Source organism: Halichoeres trimaculatus, unplaced genomic scaffold (assembly GCF_033239565.1).
Source record: "Halichoeres trimaculatus isolate MK-OKI-2021-1 unplaced genomic scaffold, fHalTri1.1 fHalTri1_scaffold_12, whole genome shotgun sequence".
Classification (NCBI taxonomy): Eukaryota; Metazoa; Chordata; class Actinopteri; order Labriformes; family Labridae; genus Halichoeres; species Halichoeres trimaculatus.
In genome coordinates, this window is record NW_027437190.1 from 13383219 (window position 1) to 13398937 (window position 15719).

At 39.3% G+C, this 15719-nt stretch overlaps 3 protein-coding genes across 5 annotated transcripts in view; 2 read left to right on the forward strand and 1 right to left on the reverse strand.

Annotated features, from left to right (window-relative positions):
* Positions 1-41: 41 nt before the first annotated feature.
* slc25a40 (solute carrier family 25 member 40) lies at positions 42-4942 on the reverse strand. Its single transcript, XM_074682585.1, has 10 exons — positions 4658-4942; positions 4405-4509; positions 4089-4148; positions 3891-3997; positions 3695-3762; positions 3213-3337; positions 2634-2917; positions 2432-2513; positions 934-1014; positions 42-849 (listed from the first exon to the last, which is right to left on the reverse strand). The coding sequence occupies exons 2-10, from the start codon at positions 4502-4504 to the stop codon at positions 716-718; spliced, it is 1041 nt and encodes a 346-aa protein (XP_074538686.1). The 5' UTR covers positions 4505-4509; positions 4658-4942; the 3' UTR covers positions 42-715.
* A 364-nt stretch (positions 4943-5306) lies between these two features.
* On the forward strand, positions 5307-11287 carry dbf4 (DBF4-CDC7 kinase regulatory subunit). Of its 2 annotated transcripts, none has more exons than XM_074682580.1 (12): positions 5307-5846; positions 6305-6456; positions 6615-6818; positions 6944-6994; positions 7083-7152; positions 7269-7345; positions 7435-7480; positions 7633-7678; positions 7763-7888; positions 8069-8162; positions 9213-9328; positions 9452-11287. In XM_074682580.1, exons 1-12 carry the CDS (start codon positions 5786-5788, stop codon positions 10257-10259), a joined length of 1851 nt encoding a protein of 616 aa, XP_074538681.1. In that variant the 5' UTR covers positions 5307-5785; the 3' UTR covers positions 10260-11287. The 2 variants fall into 2 exon arrangements, with proteins under 2 accessions (XP_074538681.1, XP_074538682.1); XM_074682581.1 differs by having other exon boundaries at positions 7636-7678.
* Positions 11288-13517: 2230 nt separating this feature from the next.
* adam22 (ADAM metallopeptidase domain 22) overlaps positions 13518-15719 on the forward strand; it is a 73066-nt gene continuing 70864 nt past the window's right edge. Inside the window, exons 1-2 of one of the 2 annotated variants that reach the window (XM_074683821.1) lie at positions 13518-14167; positions 14425-14585. In XM_074683821.1, coding sequence (XP_074539922.1) covers positions 14071-14167; positions 14425-14585 — 258 coding nt within the window. In that variant the 5' untranslated portion in view covers positions 13518-14070. The remainder of the gene's footprint in view (positions 14168-14424; positions 14586-15719) is intronic. The other variant, XM_074683822.1, reaches the window with a different exon arrangement.

A 15719-nucleotide genomic window follows, 5' to 3' on the forward strand; every position in this document is an offset into this window, starting at 1 on the left:
CCACTCATTTAAACAATCATGTTTAATAGTGACATTACGTGATATTTCTTGTCAAAACTGAACAGGTGTGTGGAACAAGCTTGTGTAAGCCAGTGGAAGACAACGTTTCTCAGAAAAGGCTGAACTAATATTAAATATCAGTCTCATAGGGTCAAACCCTCATCGCGTCACAGTGTTGTCATGATGGCACATTCTTTGCTTTAGGTGCTTTTTTTTCTATCTCACACACTTTAAGTTTTAAGGAACTGGACTGAAAGTGCTAAAACAGAGATCCTTTGACAGCATTTTTACCCAAACACTGACTCAGACTGTCACAAACACACACAGGAGTAAAATAAAGATCAAGCTTACATCTGTGATGTAGGGGCTTCAGGCACAATGCACGTGATTCAGTACAAAGAACACTTTGCAGAACTGTGGCTGCCACCTGCTGGCTGCAAAATGCATCAACAAGCTTTTGATAACATTTCATTTCAGCTGTGCGTACAGGACCTATAGAAGTGAAGACAGAACATTAAATTACAAAAATCACTAATAAAAGCTTTTCTCATATATTTTGATCATCTAATATATTTTCTGACGTAGAAATGGATCACACAGTTCATTCTTTTTTAAAATCCATTTCTGCTTGTGTTTCTTCTTTGGCAACATAAGCCTCCTCATTCCTGTTGTGCTCCAGCAGTGGTTGTAGTGGTGAATCGTGACTGGAGAACTATCAGGTGTTGCTGGTCTGCAAAGACCCAAGCATCCTCTCTCGGTTGTGTTTACGGAAAAAGGTTTTCCCGTACTCGTAAGTGCTGATCATGATGGCGCAGGCTGGAGCCACTTTGATCAGCCGAGGGAGGAAACCTGGCAGAGAGGCAGCAGGTCAGAGGAGCCATGATGTGTGCCATTAAGTGAGGTAAATCTATGATTAAACACAGAAATATCAACCTGCAAACAGCCCGGTGACGCCGTCCTGTGCCAAAATCCTGCTCATCACACTGAAGGTGGAAGAGGAGACCTGGTGTGATACTGTGAAGACAGGTGCACCAATAAAAATAACTTTATTTGTATAGCACTTTTTAAAAACAGAAGTCTACGAAGTGCTTTGACAGCCGGAACAAAAGAACGAAAACAAGCTTCACACAACCCATGAACCCAGGCAACCCATGCAATATAATAAAATGAGAGCATGAGGACCAAGATAAAAGTTTAAAACATCAATTATCAAGAAAAAGAAAATAAAAGGCAATAAAGGGAGTGCGAGCAGAGAATAGGACGGCAGATATAAAAAGACAATGTTAAGAGTGTTAACAGAATAATAAAACAATAAACTAATAACAGCGATGACGAAATAATGAACAAGAAATAAAACAATAAAAAAGCTAGCAGAACAGTAAAACAAAGGTAAGATAGAAAAAAAGAGATACAAGATAAAAGACAAGATAAAGGACAATAAGATGGCATCACATAAAAGCAAGTCTATAAAAGTGAGATTTTTTAAGTGACTTAAAGGAAGTGACTGACTCTGCACACCTCATCTCCTCTGGCAAGTCGTTCCAAAGTCAAAGAGCTCTGATGGAGAAAGTTTGATAACCTTTGGTTTTGAGCCTCGACTTTGGATCGACCAGGAGGCCTTTGCCAGAGGATCTGAGGCTGCGAGGTGGCTCATATGGTATTAGTAGCTCTGAATGTAGCTCGGAGCAAGTCCTACGAGAGCTTTAAAAGTAATCAATAAAATCTTAAAATCAATTCTAAAACTAACAGGAAGCCAGTGTAGGGAGGCTAAAACTGGAGCCCTAGGTTGAGTTGAACTGCCTACCGCCACGACCAAGGCTAAAACTGGAGTGATGTGATGCCGTCTACGCAAACCAGTTAAAGTCTAGCTGCTGCATTCTTAACTAGTTGGAGGCCAGAAAGAGAATTTTTATTCAAACCAGGGAGAAGAAAGTTACAGTAATCAAGCCTTGAAAAATGAAAGCGGGGATTATCTTTTCAAAGTCTGGTCGGCTGAGGAGTAAACATTGACTGACCACAACAGATAAAATAATGAACAACAGTAATAACCCACGTATCCGTCAGGTGAGCTCATCTACCCCAGCATTAACTTGTGTTTTTAAATCTGTTCGATGAAATTAATTTTTACAAGATTTTCATTAAGTATCAAAAATACGGCTTGCTGTCAGTAGAACAAAGATGCTATGTTAGGGGGACTTGACTTGTTCTTACTTTAGTGACTTGAACTAGGACTAGGATTTGGACACAGGGGGCTTGAAAAGGTAGATTCCCATCAATAGTTCCCAGAGCCTACAATGAAACCAGCTAACTCGGATCAGTAAAAAAACACAATTTTTAAAAAAAATCAAACTGGATTAAGAAAAAAGTTACTGAAATGTCTTAAACTCTCACTACACTAAGTACATTAAAGATTAGTTCATGCCATGCTTACAGTTTTTTGCTTGCAGCTCCCCCAGCTCCACCTGTCGTCTTGTTTTGACAACATCAAATGGTAATGTGATAATTGAAGCAATCTGAAAAAAACAAAAACCACAAAAAACAAAATATATGTAGTGATTACTAAATTAGTTATTTGACTTGCTTAATTGACTTAACTTCATCATCTACACAGAATGGTTTGAAGATGCACTTACAGAGCCAGACAGTGCTCCAGATAAGAAGGTGATGGTAAATGTGGCCTCTCTGGTGTTGTAGTGTTCACATAGCCAACTCTTGCTCTTCTCATAGTTGTACCAATACATGGCTGAGAATGGCACGTCCCTGTACAACGTAGGTGCCAAACCTCTCCACAGAGACAGCCAGCCCTCTGTCTCCACTGCTGAGCGAATGCAGGCAGTCAGCTCTCTGTATGACTGCTTCTGAGACTGCAACTTTGTACGGATCAGCTCTAGGGGGCTGATAACTGTTGCTGACCCCACTGCAGGAGAAACAAGGAGGTACTTTAAAACAGACTGTAGATGAAAACAAGCTGTTGCTGTATCCTCACACACCACTTTTTGTCCTCTTTTTAATAAATTCTTGCTTGTCGCTATAAAATATGTGGTAAAACATGTGGTTATGTGCTTTCAAGACAGGGTTACAGTATCAGACCAAATGTACAAACTCAGGGATGCAGGGCAAAAATAAGGAATCTTTACCCTTAAAAATCACAAAGAAATTCAACCACCAGCACCAGTAATTTCAGTCAGTTTTTTTAGCAGTGGTTCACTTGCCTCTTGCGATGGCTCCAGCTAGAAGAGGAGCCTCCTGAGCATGGTTTCCCATCCTGAGCTTCAGTGCTGCACACAGCTGGTCGTAGCATGTAAAGTAGATCACTGTAGCAGGGACTGCCATCACACTAGAGATAACAAACATGTAATGTATGCATAAATTACTTTTCCAGCAAAAATTAGTCTGGGCATAGAAAAAGTAATCACACTCAAAACAACACATAAACTAACGAACATGATCTTTTTGGCACATATTCCATATTCTTAACATAAATCACTCTTTGGTTATGAGCCTTGGAGAAAATCCTGGGTGGTTTGCCACGGATATGTACATTTGAAACTAACACAGCCTTAATGAGTACATTAGCTATGGATGAAATTACTTCCAACCGACCGCATTGACACAATGAGTCAGCCTCATGAGAGTGTAGGCTGACTAGAGTGAAAAAATAAGAACTAAAGAGACACAGGAGACTTCAACTCACAGGGTTGGAGGTAGACCACTCCACAATGACTTTATGCCTTCATTGCGAATTATCTTTACAAAGGCATCCTGTATGAATGCAGAGGTTAAAATCAATGTAGGAAACATGTAAAAGGATCAAATGTTTTCTTTCATAACTTGATGGTGCACTTAGACTTTTTAAAGATTTATTTTGAAATGTGACCAGAAATTCTCACCAGTGTGCCATTGAAGTGACCTGGGGCTTTGTACCAGGCCTTGGAATTGCCATTTTCACACACACATATATGGTCCATAAGTCCATTGCAGTAGACAAAGCATTTTCCTGAAGGACATTGCAAACATAAAATGAGTTACTTCACATTGCGTGTTTTTTTAACGTGATACTAGAGTAACATCACTCATACTAATCCTACCTTTGGGGAAGGGACTTTTCTGTGCTTGCAGTCTGATCTTCACAACATCCAAAGGAGTCACTGAAAAAAGGAGACACTTAGGCCTGTATGTGCAATAGGTCTAAAAACAGGTGGATTATGAAATTGTTACGAAATTTCAAGTTTGTAGGTTAAACGCAGGTAAACTTGTAGGATACACTAATGGTCACTGGAAAGAAACATATTTAGAAAAGCAACTTTGTAAAGATCATGCACCACATTAGTTAAATAAGTACAACATGAGCCTGATTCAAAGCCAAATAATGCATAGGAAATGTAACCAGCTTGGTTTTCTCACCGAACAAAGATGTAAGGATGGCTCCGGAGCAGGACGCCACCATCTGTTGGAGTGGAGTAATGCCATCACTGGCTACAGACGGAGGACTTTGGCCACTCATTCTGTCTTCTCAAAACAAGATATAAAATGACGCTGGACATATACAGTGTGTTATATAAAAGTCGGAGTAACATAAAGCTAGTGAAATGTTGGCTTGGCTTGCCTGTCATTTAATATTACTCTGGATAAAGACGACAACAACTCTCTGGCTAACCTCATTTAGCTGCTTAGTTTAGCTAACGACCGATCTATTAAAACAGCCAAGCTTCCGTGAGATCTCCCATGAATGCAGCCACCCCTCTCTGGCTTTAGGGCTTTCCGAAAGTATGTCAGTTGCTCCTGTTATGTCGAGCTGGCTCTACACGGAAAGCATAACTTTAGCACGTGTGATAGAGGTTGCTAGCTTAGTCAACATTACATGATAATAACAGTAACGTAATATTGATTTCATCGGAGCACATTCTTGTAACTTATGTTGCAATGAACTAGATGAGGAAATTAAAATTACACCGATATCTCGTCAAATTTAGTTTGAAATTAATGAATCGATTTTTTATCTTGGTTTTTTCTCATGTTTTTCCCATTTGATTTAAGTTCAAAATGAGTCTGGAAACATCACATTCAAACACACAGAGTGCATTTACCTATTTCAGAAGTTGCCAGGTTTGTCACGATTCCGTAAAGCCATACGTAACACCCAACCAACTTTTAGATTCCGGACGACTTAGCAATGCAGTGCAACGTATAACTTAAATCAAATACGTGCTTGTTCTTATTGATTTAAGCTATTAAAGTAACACAGCTAACAAGCCATCCTACCCACTGACCGCGAACTTATTCCTTTTAAATTACCTTGTGCATGTGTCCACAGAAAGGGCTCGGCATGGCAACGTACGCTTCCCCTTGTATTGGATTTAAAGCGGGAAAGACACCTTCGGTGAATTAGTGGCCTGAAAAGTTCACAACTTCTGGCAAAATATTGCTGAATTGATTTCCAATGGATACCCTGTGGTTAAAACGCGGTTATGCACTATGTGAGCTATAAATATTACGTTTTAATCTCCATAAGTTGAGTTGAACAGCCTACCGACACGACTGTTCGTCCGTTTGAAAAACGAAACAGACTTTTTAACTGAGAAAATTCAGTAAACTCACTGTTGGTCAGACTACGTCGTTGAGACTCTATCAACAACATATTTAATGCTACTGGCGTGTTTTTATACGGACCTATCTCTTTATAAACACGTTTCTTGCTTTGTTTACCAAACGGGTACATCAAACATTACTTCCTGGAGCATGCTGACTGGACACAGAAGAGCCGTATAAACATTTATTTATCTCAATGAAAGAGAATAAAATGAGGCCAAAACGCATCCAGAAAAACACGGGATCCCATTTACAAGGTAAGTTATAGTTGAGTTGTACTTTATATTACTAACATGTTAGCCTGTTGTGTGTTAGGGGGACAAATGGAAAAATATGGGATCAGGTTAATCGCCGGTTATTACATCTACTGGTTAATATAATGATCTTTAAACGTCATTTTCGGTATCATTTAAAACAACAATTACACCTTGATTAGAAAAATAAATAGTCTCGATTACTCAAACACTCCGCATGTCTGTAATTTAAATGTACTGTGCGTGACGTGTCTTACCGAGGTAGCCCTAAACTGCATTTGTTTATTTATTTATTTATTTATTTATATTTTATTTTAATATACTGGAAACAGTAATGCTTAAAAACAGGGTGACAAAAAAAACAAATCAAAATGCAATATCATGTATGTGATGAGATCAGATTAATTACTACTGGACACCCTTTATTCCTGTGTTAACACCCATTTTTGATTGTCTTTCAGGTAAAGACCATAGCACTGGAGGTGCAAAGGCAAAGCTAAGCCAAACCAAACCTGCTCAAGTCAAACCTTTTGCGGGGAAATTGTTTTACCTTGATTTGCCAACAAACAAGACAGCAGAGAGATTAGAAGGAGACATCAGAGAACTTGGTGGGGTAAGGGAAATTTTCACAAATCTCCATTTCTTCTGTCTCAGCTTAACATGTACATTAAGTTGGTGGCAATCAATTGTTTTACTTCTGATAAATTTATTTTTGTATTGTTTAGATTTTCTTGAATCCTTATCCTACTTTTTGTTCTGCTTTTGTCTCAGATGGTAGAGAAGTTCTTTAGTAAAGAAATAAAGTATCTGGTGTCCAACAAGAGGGAGGCTAGATACGTGCATTGCCTCAGACAGGACTCTCGAGTCCCCAGCCCAGATTCTGGACCGAGTTCGCCTCACGCTCATTCAAACAAGCACCGGCCCAATTGTCATGGGGACACAACCAAAAACAAGTCTCAGGGACAAACAGAAACTGTGAGTCTGCTCTAAATCTCACGTTATATTTTTTTCAGTGTCTCTTAACTTGTGCCCCTTCTTTTCCTTCAAAGTGTTTCTTTTCTAAATGCTTTAGATATAAATTTTCTGTCCCTGTCTTGCAGCGTGTTACAAGTCGGGGAAAGTCTTTGGTGGAAAAAGTGGTGAAAGAGCAGGTTTGTGAAATCCAGACTAATGAGTTCAGAGAGAAACTGTTATTCCCTCTTTTGTTTACTCTGCTCATGTGCTTTTGTTTGTTTTTAGGAGAGGGTGAAAATGAACAAGATCCTGTCAAATGCTTTGGAGTGGGGTGTAAAAATCCTTTATTTAGATGGTATGTTGAAAAGACGTTGCCGTTTTTTTTACATAATAACCATTTGATACATTTTTATCAAAGGTTATCAAAAACTTGATTGAATGGGATATTTTCTACTTGTGTTGCACTTGCAGATATATTAGCCTATGTTCAGAAGAAAAAAAAGACTTTGAGCAGCCACCCTGCTGCTACCACTGCAGCTAAAACAACTGTAAGTTTACACTTTCAAAAACACACTGTTTTCATTGGAAAAACTGTTAAATTTAGATTTTTAAATGCTTTTTCTGTCATTCTTAACAGGTTAAGGCTAAGTCTGCAGCAAAACACAGCTCACAGAAAGTCAAAGGTAAATACTTTATGTGGATCTAGATGACTTTTCTCAACTTCTGGCACTGAATCATTGACATCCTTTTGCTTGTTTACTTGAGACAGAAGAGTTTAAATGTTTTTTGAGGCCTTGTTCACACTAAATAATCATCTTAATTACATTTTTTCGAGGAGGGAGGATCAATAGACCCTTCATCAAGGTTGAGGACTCCAGCAGGTAAGAGACATTAGGTTACAAAAATAAGACGCTTCTTGTCTTTGAGTTGTTTTTCATTGACAGTATTTCTCTCACCAACTTCAGACACTACCGTCCAATCTACCTCACAATGCCAAACATGCCCGAGTTCAACCTGAAGACTCCTCCTCCCTATAGTCCCTTTTGTCTGGAGTACAAGGATCCTCCTGTGAACAAACAGCAAGGACACAGGTACTGAAAATACGAGGGAAGAAAATCATTTATCCAGAATAATTTTTGGCAGTGTTTAAAAACGATGTATTTATTTGTGATTTGTATTGTGAGTTTAACATGTTAAAAATGCAGAGACACAAACTGTTTTCATCTGGGCCTTGTTTTATTTGTGCAACCTCTGGACTTCTGTGGGAACAGTGAAGACAGAGCGCACCCCCGAAAGAAGAACAGGGACAAGAAGCGAGGCGGCTACTGCGAGTGCTGTCTGATCAAATATGAGAACCTCACGATGGTAAGATACCACAAAGGAAAACAAAACTTTTTTTACTGTGAAATAAACATTGTATCATGACATACAGATATTTATTTATGTATAAATTGCGTTTAAAAACAGAGTTTAAACCGACTGTAGAGAGACAATACCGTCATAAACATCAACAAAATGAGTCACAGAATGACCATTTGTCTTTTTTTTATTTGAAGATGAAGTTTTTAAACTTTCATTTATTTGTAAACAACAGTTCAGTGTTGATTTGACAGCAAATTCAGACTTAGTCTTAGTCTTTTGAATAACACACCATTTAATTTTAGTCATATTTTAGTCATTTGAAACCTTTTAGTCTAAGTCTAATTTTAGTCGACCAAATATCAGCAGATTCTAGTCAAATGTAATGTAAACAACCTCACTGTTCTGAAAACGTCCTGCAAATTGTGTAAAGTTCTGCAAACTTGTATCAGTTCTGTGTAACTGCTGCTGCTGCTGAGGGGCTATAGACAGAGATGTTTACCTGTTAAGTTATGTGGCATCACATCATACTATTATTAAACAATTTCAGGTTATAACGATACGTAAACTTGGATCATGGTTTGAGGGCAATGTTGTATTTTCTCTTACATCTTGCCTTATTTGTTTCATCCTCCTCATTTGGAGTTTCTTTTTCATCCCGTGAACTCATCTTGATGAAAAGTTATTAAGTTTGGCTCATGTGGTAGCGTCAGACTGTTATGCTTTTCTTCTGTTATTTCTCACCTTTCCTTTTTTTCTTGCTCTTCTTGCTGTCCATATATTTCGTCACAGTCTTCACCATCATATCTGACTTTTTATTTAGTTTTCATCTGAAAAAGATGAGTTGACAGATATTTATTTTGAGTCTTTGTCAAATTAACACTGCAAAAGTTCTGGTTTGGTGTTGTATTGTAATGATTTGTGCACTGTGGTTCAGTGTGTGGTAATCTTGCTTTGATTGGATTACAATTATTCTAGGAGTGTAAGAAGTGAGAGCTGAATGATGCTGTAGTTATCAGTTATTTCACTTGCAATGTTTTCTTCTTTTTCCTGAAGCATCTACAGAGTGACCACCATAAAGCTTTCGCAAAAAGTGACAAGTATTTAGTGGTGGACCAACTAGTTTCTACTCTTTCCTGCAACTTAGTTCACTTCAAAACTCAAGTAAAAAGGTAATTTCTTTGATTCTTTTAAAATCTCTAGCATTGTAATGAGTGAACGGTGAATCTTTCAAATCAAGTGATCTTCTCATCAAATTCTTTCTGCTCATCTTGTGTTGTCTTCTCTCCTGTCAGACCAAAGTGCAGTGTTTCCTCTCTTCTGGTTGCTCGTGGACCATGTGGGAAAACTGATCTAAAGAATGAGGACGGACTGGATACCACAGAAACTTTTAAAGAAGAACTGCATTTAAATATTGACAAAGAAAAGGGATTTCATTCAGCTCTCGCTTCACAAATTGGACCAGTCTGTACTTCTGCTCCTCCGATCAGCAGAGGGAGGGACAGGAAGAGTTCTTTTTCTTCCTCAGACAAATCCAAACACAGAGCTCTTGGACGTAAAAAACTATGCAGACAGAGTTCATTGACTTCTCGTGCTCAAAAAGCGGGCCAGACTCGGATTTCTCACTCTGATATGGAAATAGCCCCACCTAGGGGTGAAACGCTTGCATCTACTCCCTCTGGAGTTTGTCAGTCTGACTTAATAGGACCATTTATAAGTCAAGACAGGAATTCATCCTCTGAATTCAAAGGTTTGCATGGAGAGGACAAAGAGTCCTCAAAAAGCCTTTCTGTAAAAACACATCGACCAGAGGACAGGCAGGACTTGTCTCTGAGTTTGACTGTTCCCAACAAAGTTGTTGAAGGCAACTCAGAAGAAGAAAAAACAATACCCTCAGAGCTGAACTCTTCTCCAGTTCGAAAAATTAAAAGGAAGGTGAAAGTTTACACGCGCAAAAGACGGAAAATGGACACTCCTGCTGAACAATGGAAGCCAAAGGACTGCTCTGAAGACTCTTTACTGAAACTTATGGAACTTTTTCAGGACAGTGACGACATGGAGGTGGAGTTTCTGGGCTTTTATGACCAGGAGGGGAAGAAATGAACAAAAGAGATAAACTGTTACTGTTGTATTCCCTGTCAGAAGAACCAGACCACAGTTTGAACCATTGGTTCTGCAACCTGCAGGATCCTCAAAGACGTCATATGACTCCGTTAAAGGGTTACATCAGAGGAAACACAGCAGCTGATGTGCTGCACTTGAACTGAATAAGAAACTGATGAAGCAAGGACAACAGTTTACAGCTGTTATTTGCATCCTCACTGGTAAGTTTTGAGCTTGCAGACATTTCTGGTGAGGGTTTTCATAAGCAGAAATTTCTTTGAGACATGTTCTGATAGTGAAAGGCCAATCAATGATGGCAGCTCCTTAGTCCTTCAGGAATATTCAAATGACAAAATGATAATCTGTGTGCATCTTAAAGTGGAGTTTTAAATTACTCCTCAACAACTTTAAGATCAGCTATGAATTAATGACTTTAGGAAAGTGTCAAAGTCGAGTGTTTCTGCATCAGAACACTGGCTGCTCCGTCAAAGTAGCATGATGAGGGGAAATAAATTTTGGTTAAGATGTTTTACTGTCTTCTAAAAAACAGGGTTTGGAAAACCTGATTGTGTGTGTGTGCATAAAATACATATAAGGGATATATATGCTAATGTAAACGACCACAGGTTTGATGTTCAGTACTTGACATTATATATGACATTTTAGGATTCTTCTTAAGTGCACTTTTAATGACCTGCCTTTTGTGCTTTTCATGATGCATTAGCTCAGCCCCTCTCTTGTCTCCCTGTGTTTAGTGCATTAGCACGGTGCCCTTGTTTCCCTCTTAGCTCTCAAATGGATGCACTGGGTCAAATGGAGTCTTTGTGTCACTGGCATTAAGAACAAATACACGAGCAACAAAGTGTCCTAATGCACAAGAACAAGAGTACTGCTAATAAAAGTAAAGACAATACAGAATGCAGATACTGTTGTTTTTTCTCTCTTGCCCCGCTTCCAAAGATTTCCTGACACCACTCTGCTTGAAAGATCTGTGAAAAATAAGCTGTTTCCAGCTGATTAAATGAAAGACCGCGCTGCTTTTCTTTCTTATTTCTGATGTCAATAAAAAGTCTTAGGGTTAGACTGCTGGTTGAACAAAGGAAGCCATGACTCATAGGGCTCTGAAAAAATGCATTAACAATTTTCACATGATCAGACTTTTACTTAGAGTAGTAGGCAAAATCATTTTTGTTGCAGCTCTGCTTCAAAACAAATACACATACATTCATGTCAATTGTCTAAACTTGTTAGGTGTCATGAATAGGGTTGCAAAATTCCAGGAATTTTTAAAGTTGTAAAATTTCCATAGGTTTTCAGAAGTTACTGGAAATTTACAGAGGTTTTTTGGGAATTTAACTGACCTTATCATATACATGTATTATTAAACATTTTTGGTTTGTTCTAAGCAGACACACATGCGAACAGGGCTAATACAATATATTCAAATGACATAAATCAATTTTAAGGGAAAATTCTGGAACTTTTTCTGAGTCTGTCATGAACAGAGGTATAAATATTTGTCATAGCTCACCTCTAAAAAGTACACTTTTTGATGAAAATTTGTTAGTTTAACTTAAATGTGTCCATTATTTAAAGTTACAGTATCATCAAATATTTTTACCTCAGTACTGTCATCAAAACTCGTTTGTATGTGTGATTCCTGGTACACAGTTGAATGTGTGTTCGGTCATGTTGGTCAAACCACAGTTGTATAGCAAGAAAAAAAATCCAAACCAAAATTTCCCTGGAATTTTGGAAAAAAAATCATTTAAGTTGACGCCAGCAAAACCCTGAATATTTTCAATATTCCTGAGCTATTTTTTTTAATGGAAATTTTCCACCCTTTGCCTACCCTTCCCAGGAAGCATCAATCAATATTGTTTATAGCTCCTGTGCGGTTTCTTTTAACATGTTGTCAAACAGACAAAAATGAACACATATGTCTTTCTCTGTTTCACAACAGTGAACAAGACCATCAGAAAGAAGAGAACATGTCTTTAAAGTCTTTTAAAGTCAGTAACTGCTGTGAGAAGGTGGGTGTCACAGGAAGTGATCACTTATGCTGCCAACAGACATTTGTTTGACATTTTCCCTGAAAGAGATTCCTAAATTGAACATATGTCAAAACAAGAGGATATGTGTCTGTTTAAACCCCAACTTCTACATGTACAAAAAGTAGCGGTGCACCAATCACAATTTTATGGCTGATCACTGATGTTTAAAAATCCTGACCTGCCGATACCAATTTGAGCCGATACCAATTTTTTTTTTTTTTTTCATTTATAGTTTGTTGAAAATCATTGAACAATACCTGTGAACCAATAAAAGCTTTATGTTTTAACTTAAACAGCCAATAAAGTGTTCTGAGTTTTAGGTCTCGGAGCAAAAAGCAACAATGGCTGGCTGTCAGACCTTCTTGAAGATATATAAGTTTAGTTTTTATTTAGGGACGAGCCGATTCCCAATCACCGATCACCAATCCCCCCAAGTCAAGGAAATCGGCACTGAAAGATTGGCCAGCCGATCGGGAGGTGCATGTCTAACAAAAAGAGGTCAGCTTAATTTTATCCACGGACGACAAAAGTGACAACTTGAAAAATCCTCCCAGGAGCTTTAAATAAATCCCAAGTTTTAGCAATCCTTATAAACTTCACACTGACGCAACATGCAAATGTTAAAAGCGAATACTATGGTCCTTTAAGTTCAGAGTCATTTACACATAGACATTTTTCATGATTTCATAATGTTAAAGTTATGTCAAACCAGGTGAACAGGATGCATACAAAGGAAAACTCCACGTAATTTGACCGGTGTCAGCTCCTGAAACATGCTCTAAACTGACTCTGTTTTTTTTTTTTTTTTGTTTTTTGTTTTTTGTTTTTGCCTACTAGTGTTTCACTCCTGCCTCAGAGCAATATCATCAACCAATCATGACAGACCTGGAAGTAAAATGGAAAAGTCATCAGGCGTGCCCTCATATTACCATGCGTGGTTTAAAGAAAATTATCCCGTCTCTACGATAGAGCCACAAACTGATCAAAAGATCATTTTGACAAATGTTGAGACAGTTTTTTTTAAAATAAGTCTCCTGTTTCGACCAAACTGTTGAACCTGACAGTACTTGGTAAGTGAATATTCTGGCAGTCTGTGTAAACACTGTGTGAATGCTTCAGCACGAGCCACACCGCCGCACGCGCGCACATGAATTCACCAACTGTTTGGACTGGCTCGCGCAGATAATAAGAGGCAGGATTTGACAGGAATGGCGTTTCTGCTCCATCTGAACATGGAGGAAGGTTGAGGAGGCGGAGGCAGGCGTGGATGCGAGTCCAGCCGGCGGAAGGCCGGGCCGGCAGCTTTCCTCCACCCCGTCTCCACCGCTTTCTCATATTTATGCATTAGGCGTTTCTGCAGTGAGCCGCTGGATATTGATGTGTTTTAAGGAGGTGTTCCCAATCCTCTCCTCCCCATCATCCATCCCAGCCTCCCTCTCTCTCACACACACACTCACTCACTCACACTCACACTAACACACACTCACTCCCTCCCTCTCCCCCTGTCCCTCCTCCCTGCCTCCTCGGTGCTGCTGAAACGCGGGGTCTCGGTGCGCTCTCTCGCTCTCAGACGCGCTCCGCGTTCAGACTTGCAAGGACCCTGATGGCCCCCATCCGGAGGGACCTCGCTAACCAAACGACCATCCCCGGCTCCCTGCTCCCCTAGCGAAGGCAGGTCTCCGAGAGCCTGCTCCTGGAATACCGCATTGTTTTATAATTCCTAACAAAAGAGAGCGAGAGAGACAGGGAGGAAGGTGATGATGCTGAGGATGCGCCCGCGATGGTGGATTTCCCTTTTGTGCGTCTGTGGATTGATGCACGTCGGTCACCAGAGCAGCCCTGATGCCCAAAATGGTAACTGAAGCTTTTTCAGACAACAACTGAGCTATCATCGCGAAAATCTTCTTTAATAAGCCAGAGGCAGTTTCTTACTCATCCTCTGCATCGTCTACATCATGATCTATACGTAAAATATGCATGCAGCCTGTAGCTGATTGTTGTTATCAAAGCTAAATAAGAGCAATCGACATTTCAGATGGCGCTGTTTGTGATGAAGGTAGGCTATCACTTGTTATGAAACCGGTGTTTTCCTCATCCTCCTCTCTGACCAGGAGACGCCTTGTCGAGCTTGAAGGCTCTTCGTGATGCAGGCAGGTTCGCGGGGAAGGAGGACACAGTGCCTCTCCGTCTGCTTTACAACAGGCACAACCACAGCCAGATCACAGAGGACGAGCTCAGCACCAGGGTTAGAGCCAGCTCGGGATCCACGCAGGTACACCGTGTTTTCAGTGGAGGGTCTTGATGCACAGCTGTGGCTGCCTCTGCTTGTTTATGTTTTGCATTGACTCACGCCTCGCCTCTGTTCCCGTTCCCACTGAGGGGGAATTAATACTTACTTAATTACAAACAAAGGAAGAAGCTTGAAACATTTAGACAGGAACAAGCAGCACCAATTAGACAGTCTGCAGATGCTATTTGGGTCATCATTTTACTTATGTGCAAAAAATATACCCACCCTGCCCTTGATATCAAATATTCATTTTCTTTGTTGTCACGTTTACTTGATCAGCACTGTATATTTTGGAAATCATCACCCTTAGTCATCTGGCTGTCGGGATAATTAATAATTTAGTGATAACTTGCATGTGTGCTCAGCTGGTTTGCTGTCTCAGCAGCTGTCTCACCTACACCAGCTCTTATCTTATTTCCCATTAAGCAGCATTTTTCACTCTATTCATGAATGAAAGACACAAACGGATCACTATTTGATATTCATGAAGTTGACAACATCCTCATGAGGTTTAAGTTCCTCTGAGATTCATCTGCTTGAGTGGGATTATAAGTCTATTGAAGTTGCTGTGAATAAAAACTGAAAATAAGCTGCTCAAACAGTAGAGAAACTGTTTGTAGTTCATAATTTGTTCACTAGAGGGCAATGAAAAGTTTTTTTTATACTATTAAATAATCCACTTTGGAAAGGTTATGTCACAGGTATCCTCATGAAGAGTGTTTGTTTAGGTTATGTGTTAATGCTAAAAAGCTGGGCGATTAATTATTATGGGAGGTTTGAAATATCTACATCAGTGCTGGCTTCAGAGCCCATAATCTTTCTGACACTACACTTCAAAACATATACATTTTTTAAGAACTGTGTTTTGATGTAGGATTTTGATTTAATCATACTTTACTTCAACAACAGAATAAATCTTTACTCAAGTACCCAGTAGTTACGTTGTGCATACTGTCAGTGTTTGGATTGGAGCGCCTCATAACGGCAAGCAAAGCAATATAAGCTAGCTACTGAGGTATGCCACTCATAGGCTACTAGTTAGACTCAAAACATCATAAACTTAATCTTGAAAAAACCTTTTTTGGTAGATACCTAAAAAACCTACAGACACAAGAG

Excerpts from the sequence above, each read along its gene's own strand:
- slc25a40 (XM_074682585.1), bottom strand. The coding sequence starts at position 4,504 with ATGAGTGGCCAAAGTCCTCCGTCTGTAGCCAGTGATGGCATTACTCCA. Across the intron at positions 3,763-3,890 it reads GTCACTTCAATGGCACACTG|GATGCCTTTGTAAAGATAAT; the intron begins GTGAGAATTTCT and ends GCATTCATACAG. Across the intron at positions 2,514-2,633 it reads CTGGAGCACTGTCTGGCTCT|ATTGCTTCAATTATCACATT; the intron begins GTAAGTGCATCT and ends TGTTTTTTTCAG.
- dbf4 (XM_074682580.1), top strand. The coding sequence starts at position 5,786 with ATGAAAGAGAATAAAATGAGGCCAAAACGCATCCAGAAAAACACGGGA. Across the intron at positions 5,847-6,304 it reads CACGGGATCCCATTTACAAG|GTAAAGACCATAGCACTGGA; the intron begins GTAAGTTATAGT and ends ATTGTCTTTCAG. Across the intron at positions 6,995-7,082 it reads AAAAAGTGGTGAAAGAGCAG|GAGAGGGTGAAAATGAACAA; the intron begins GTTTGTGAAATC and ends GTTTGTTTTTAG.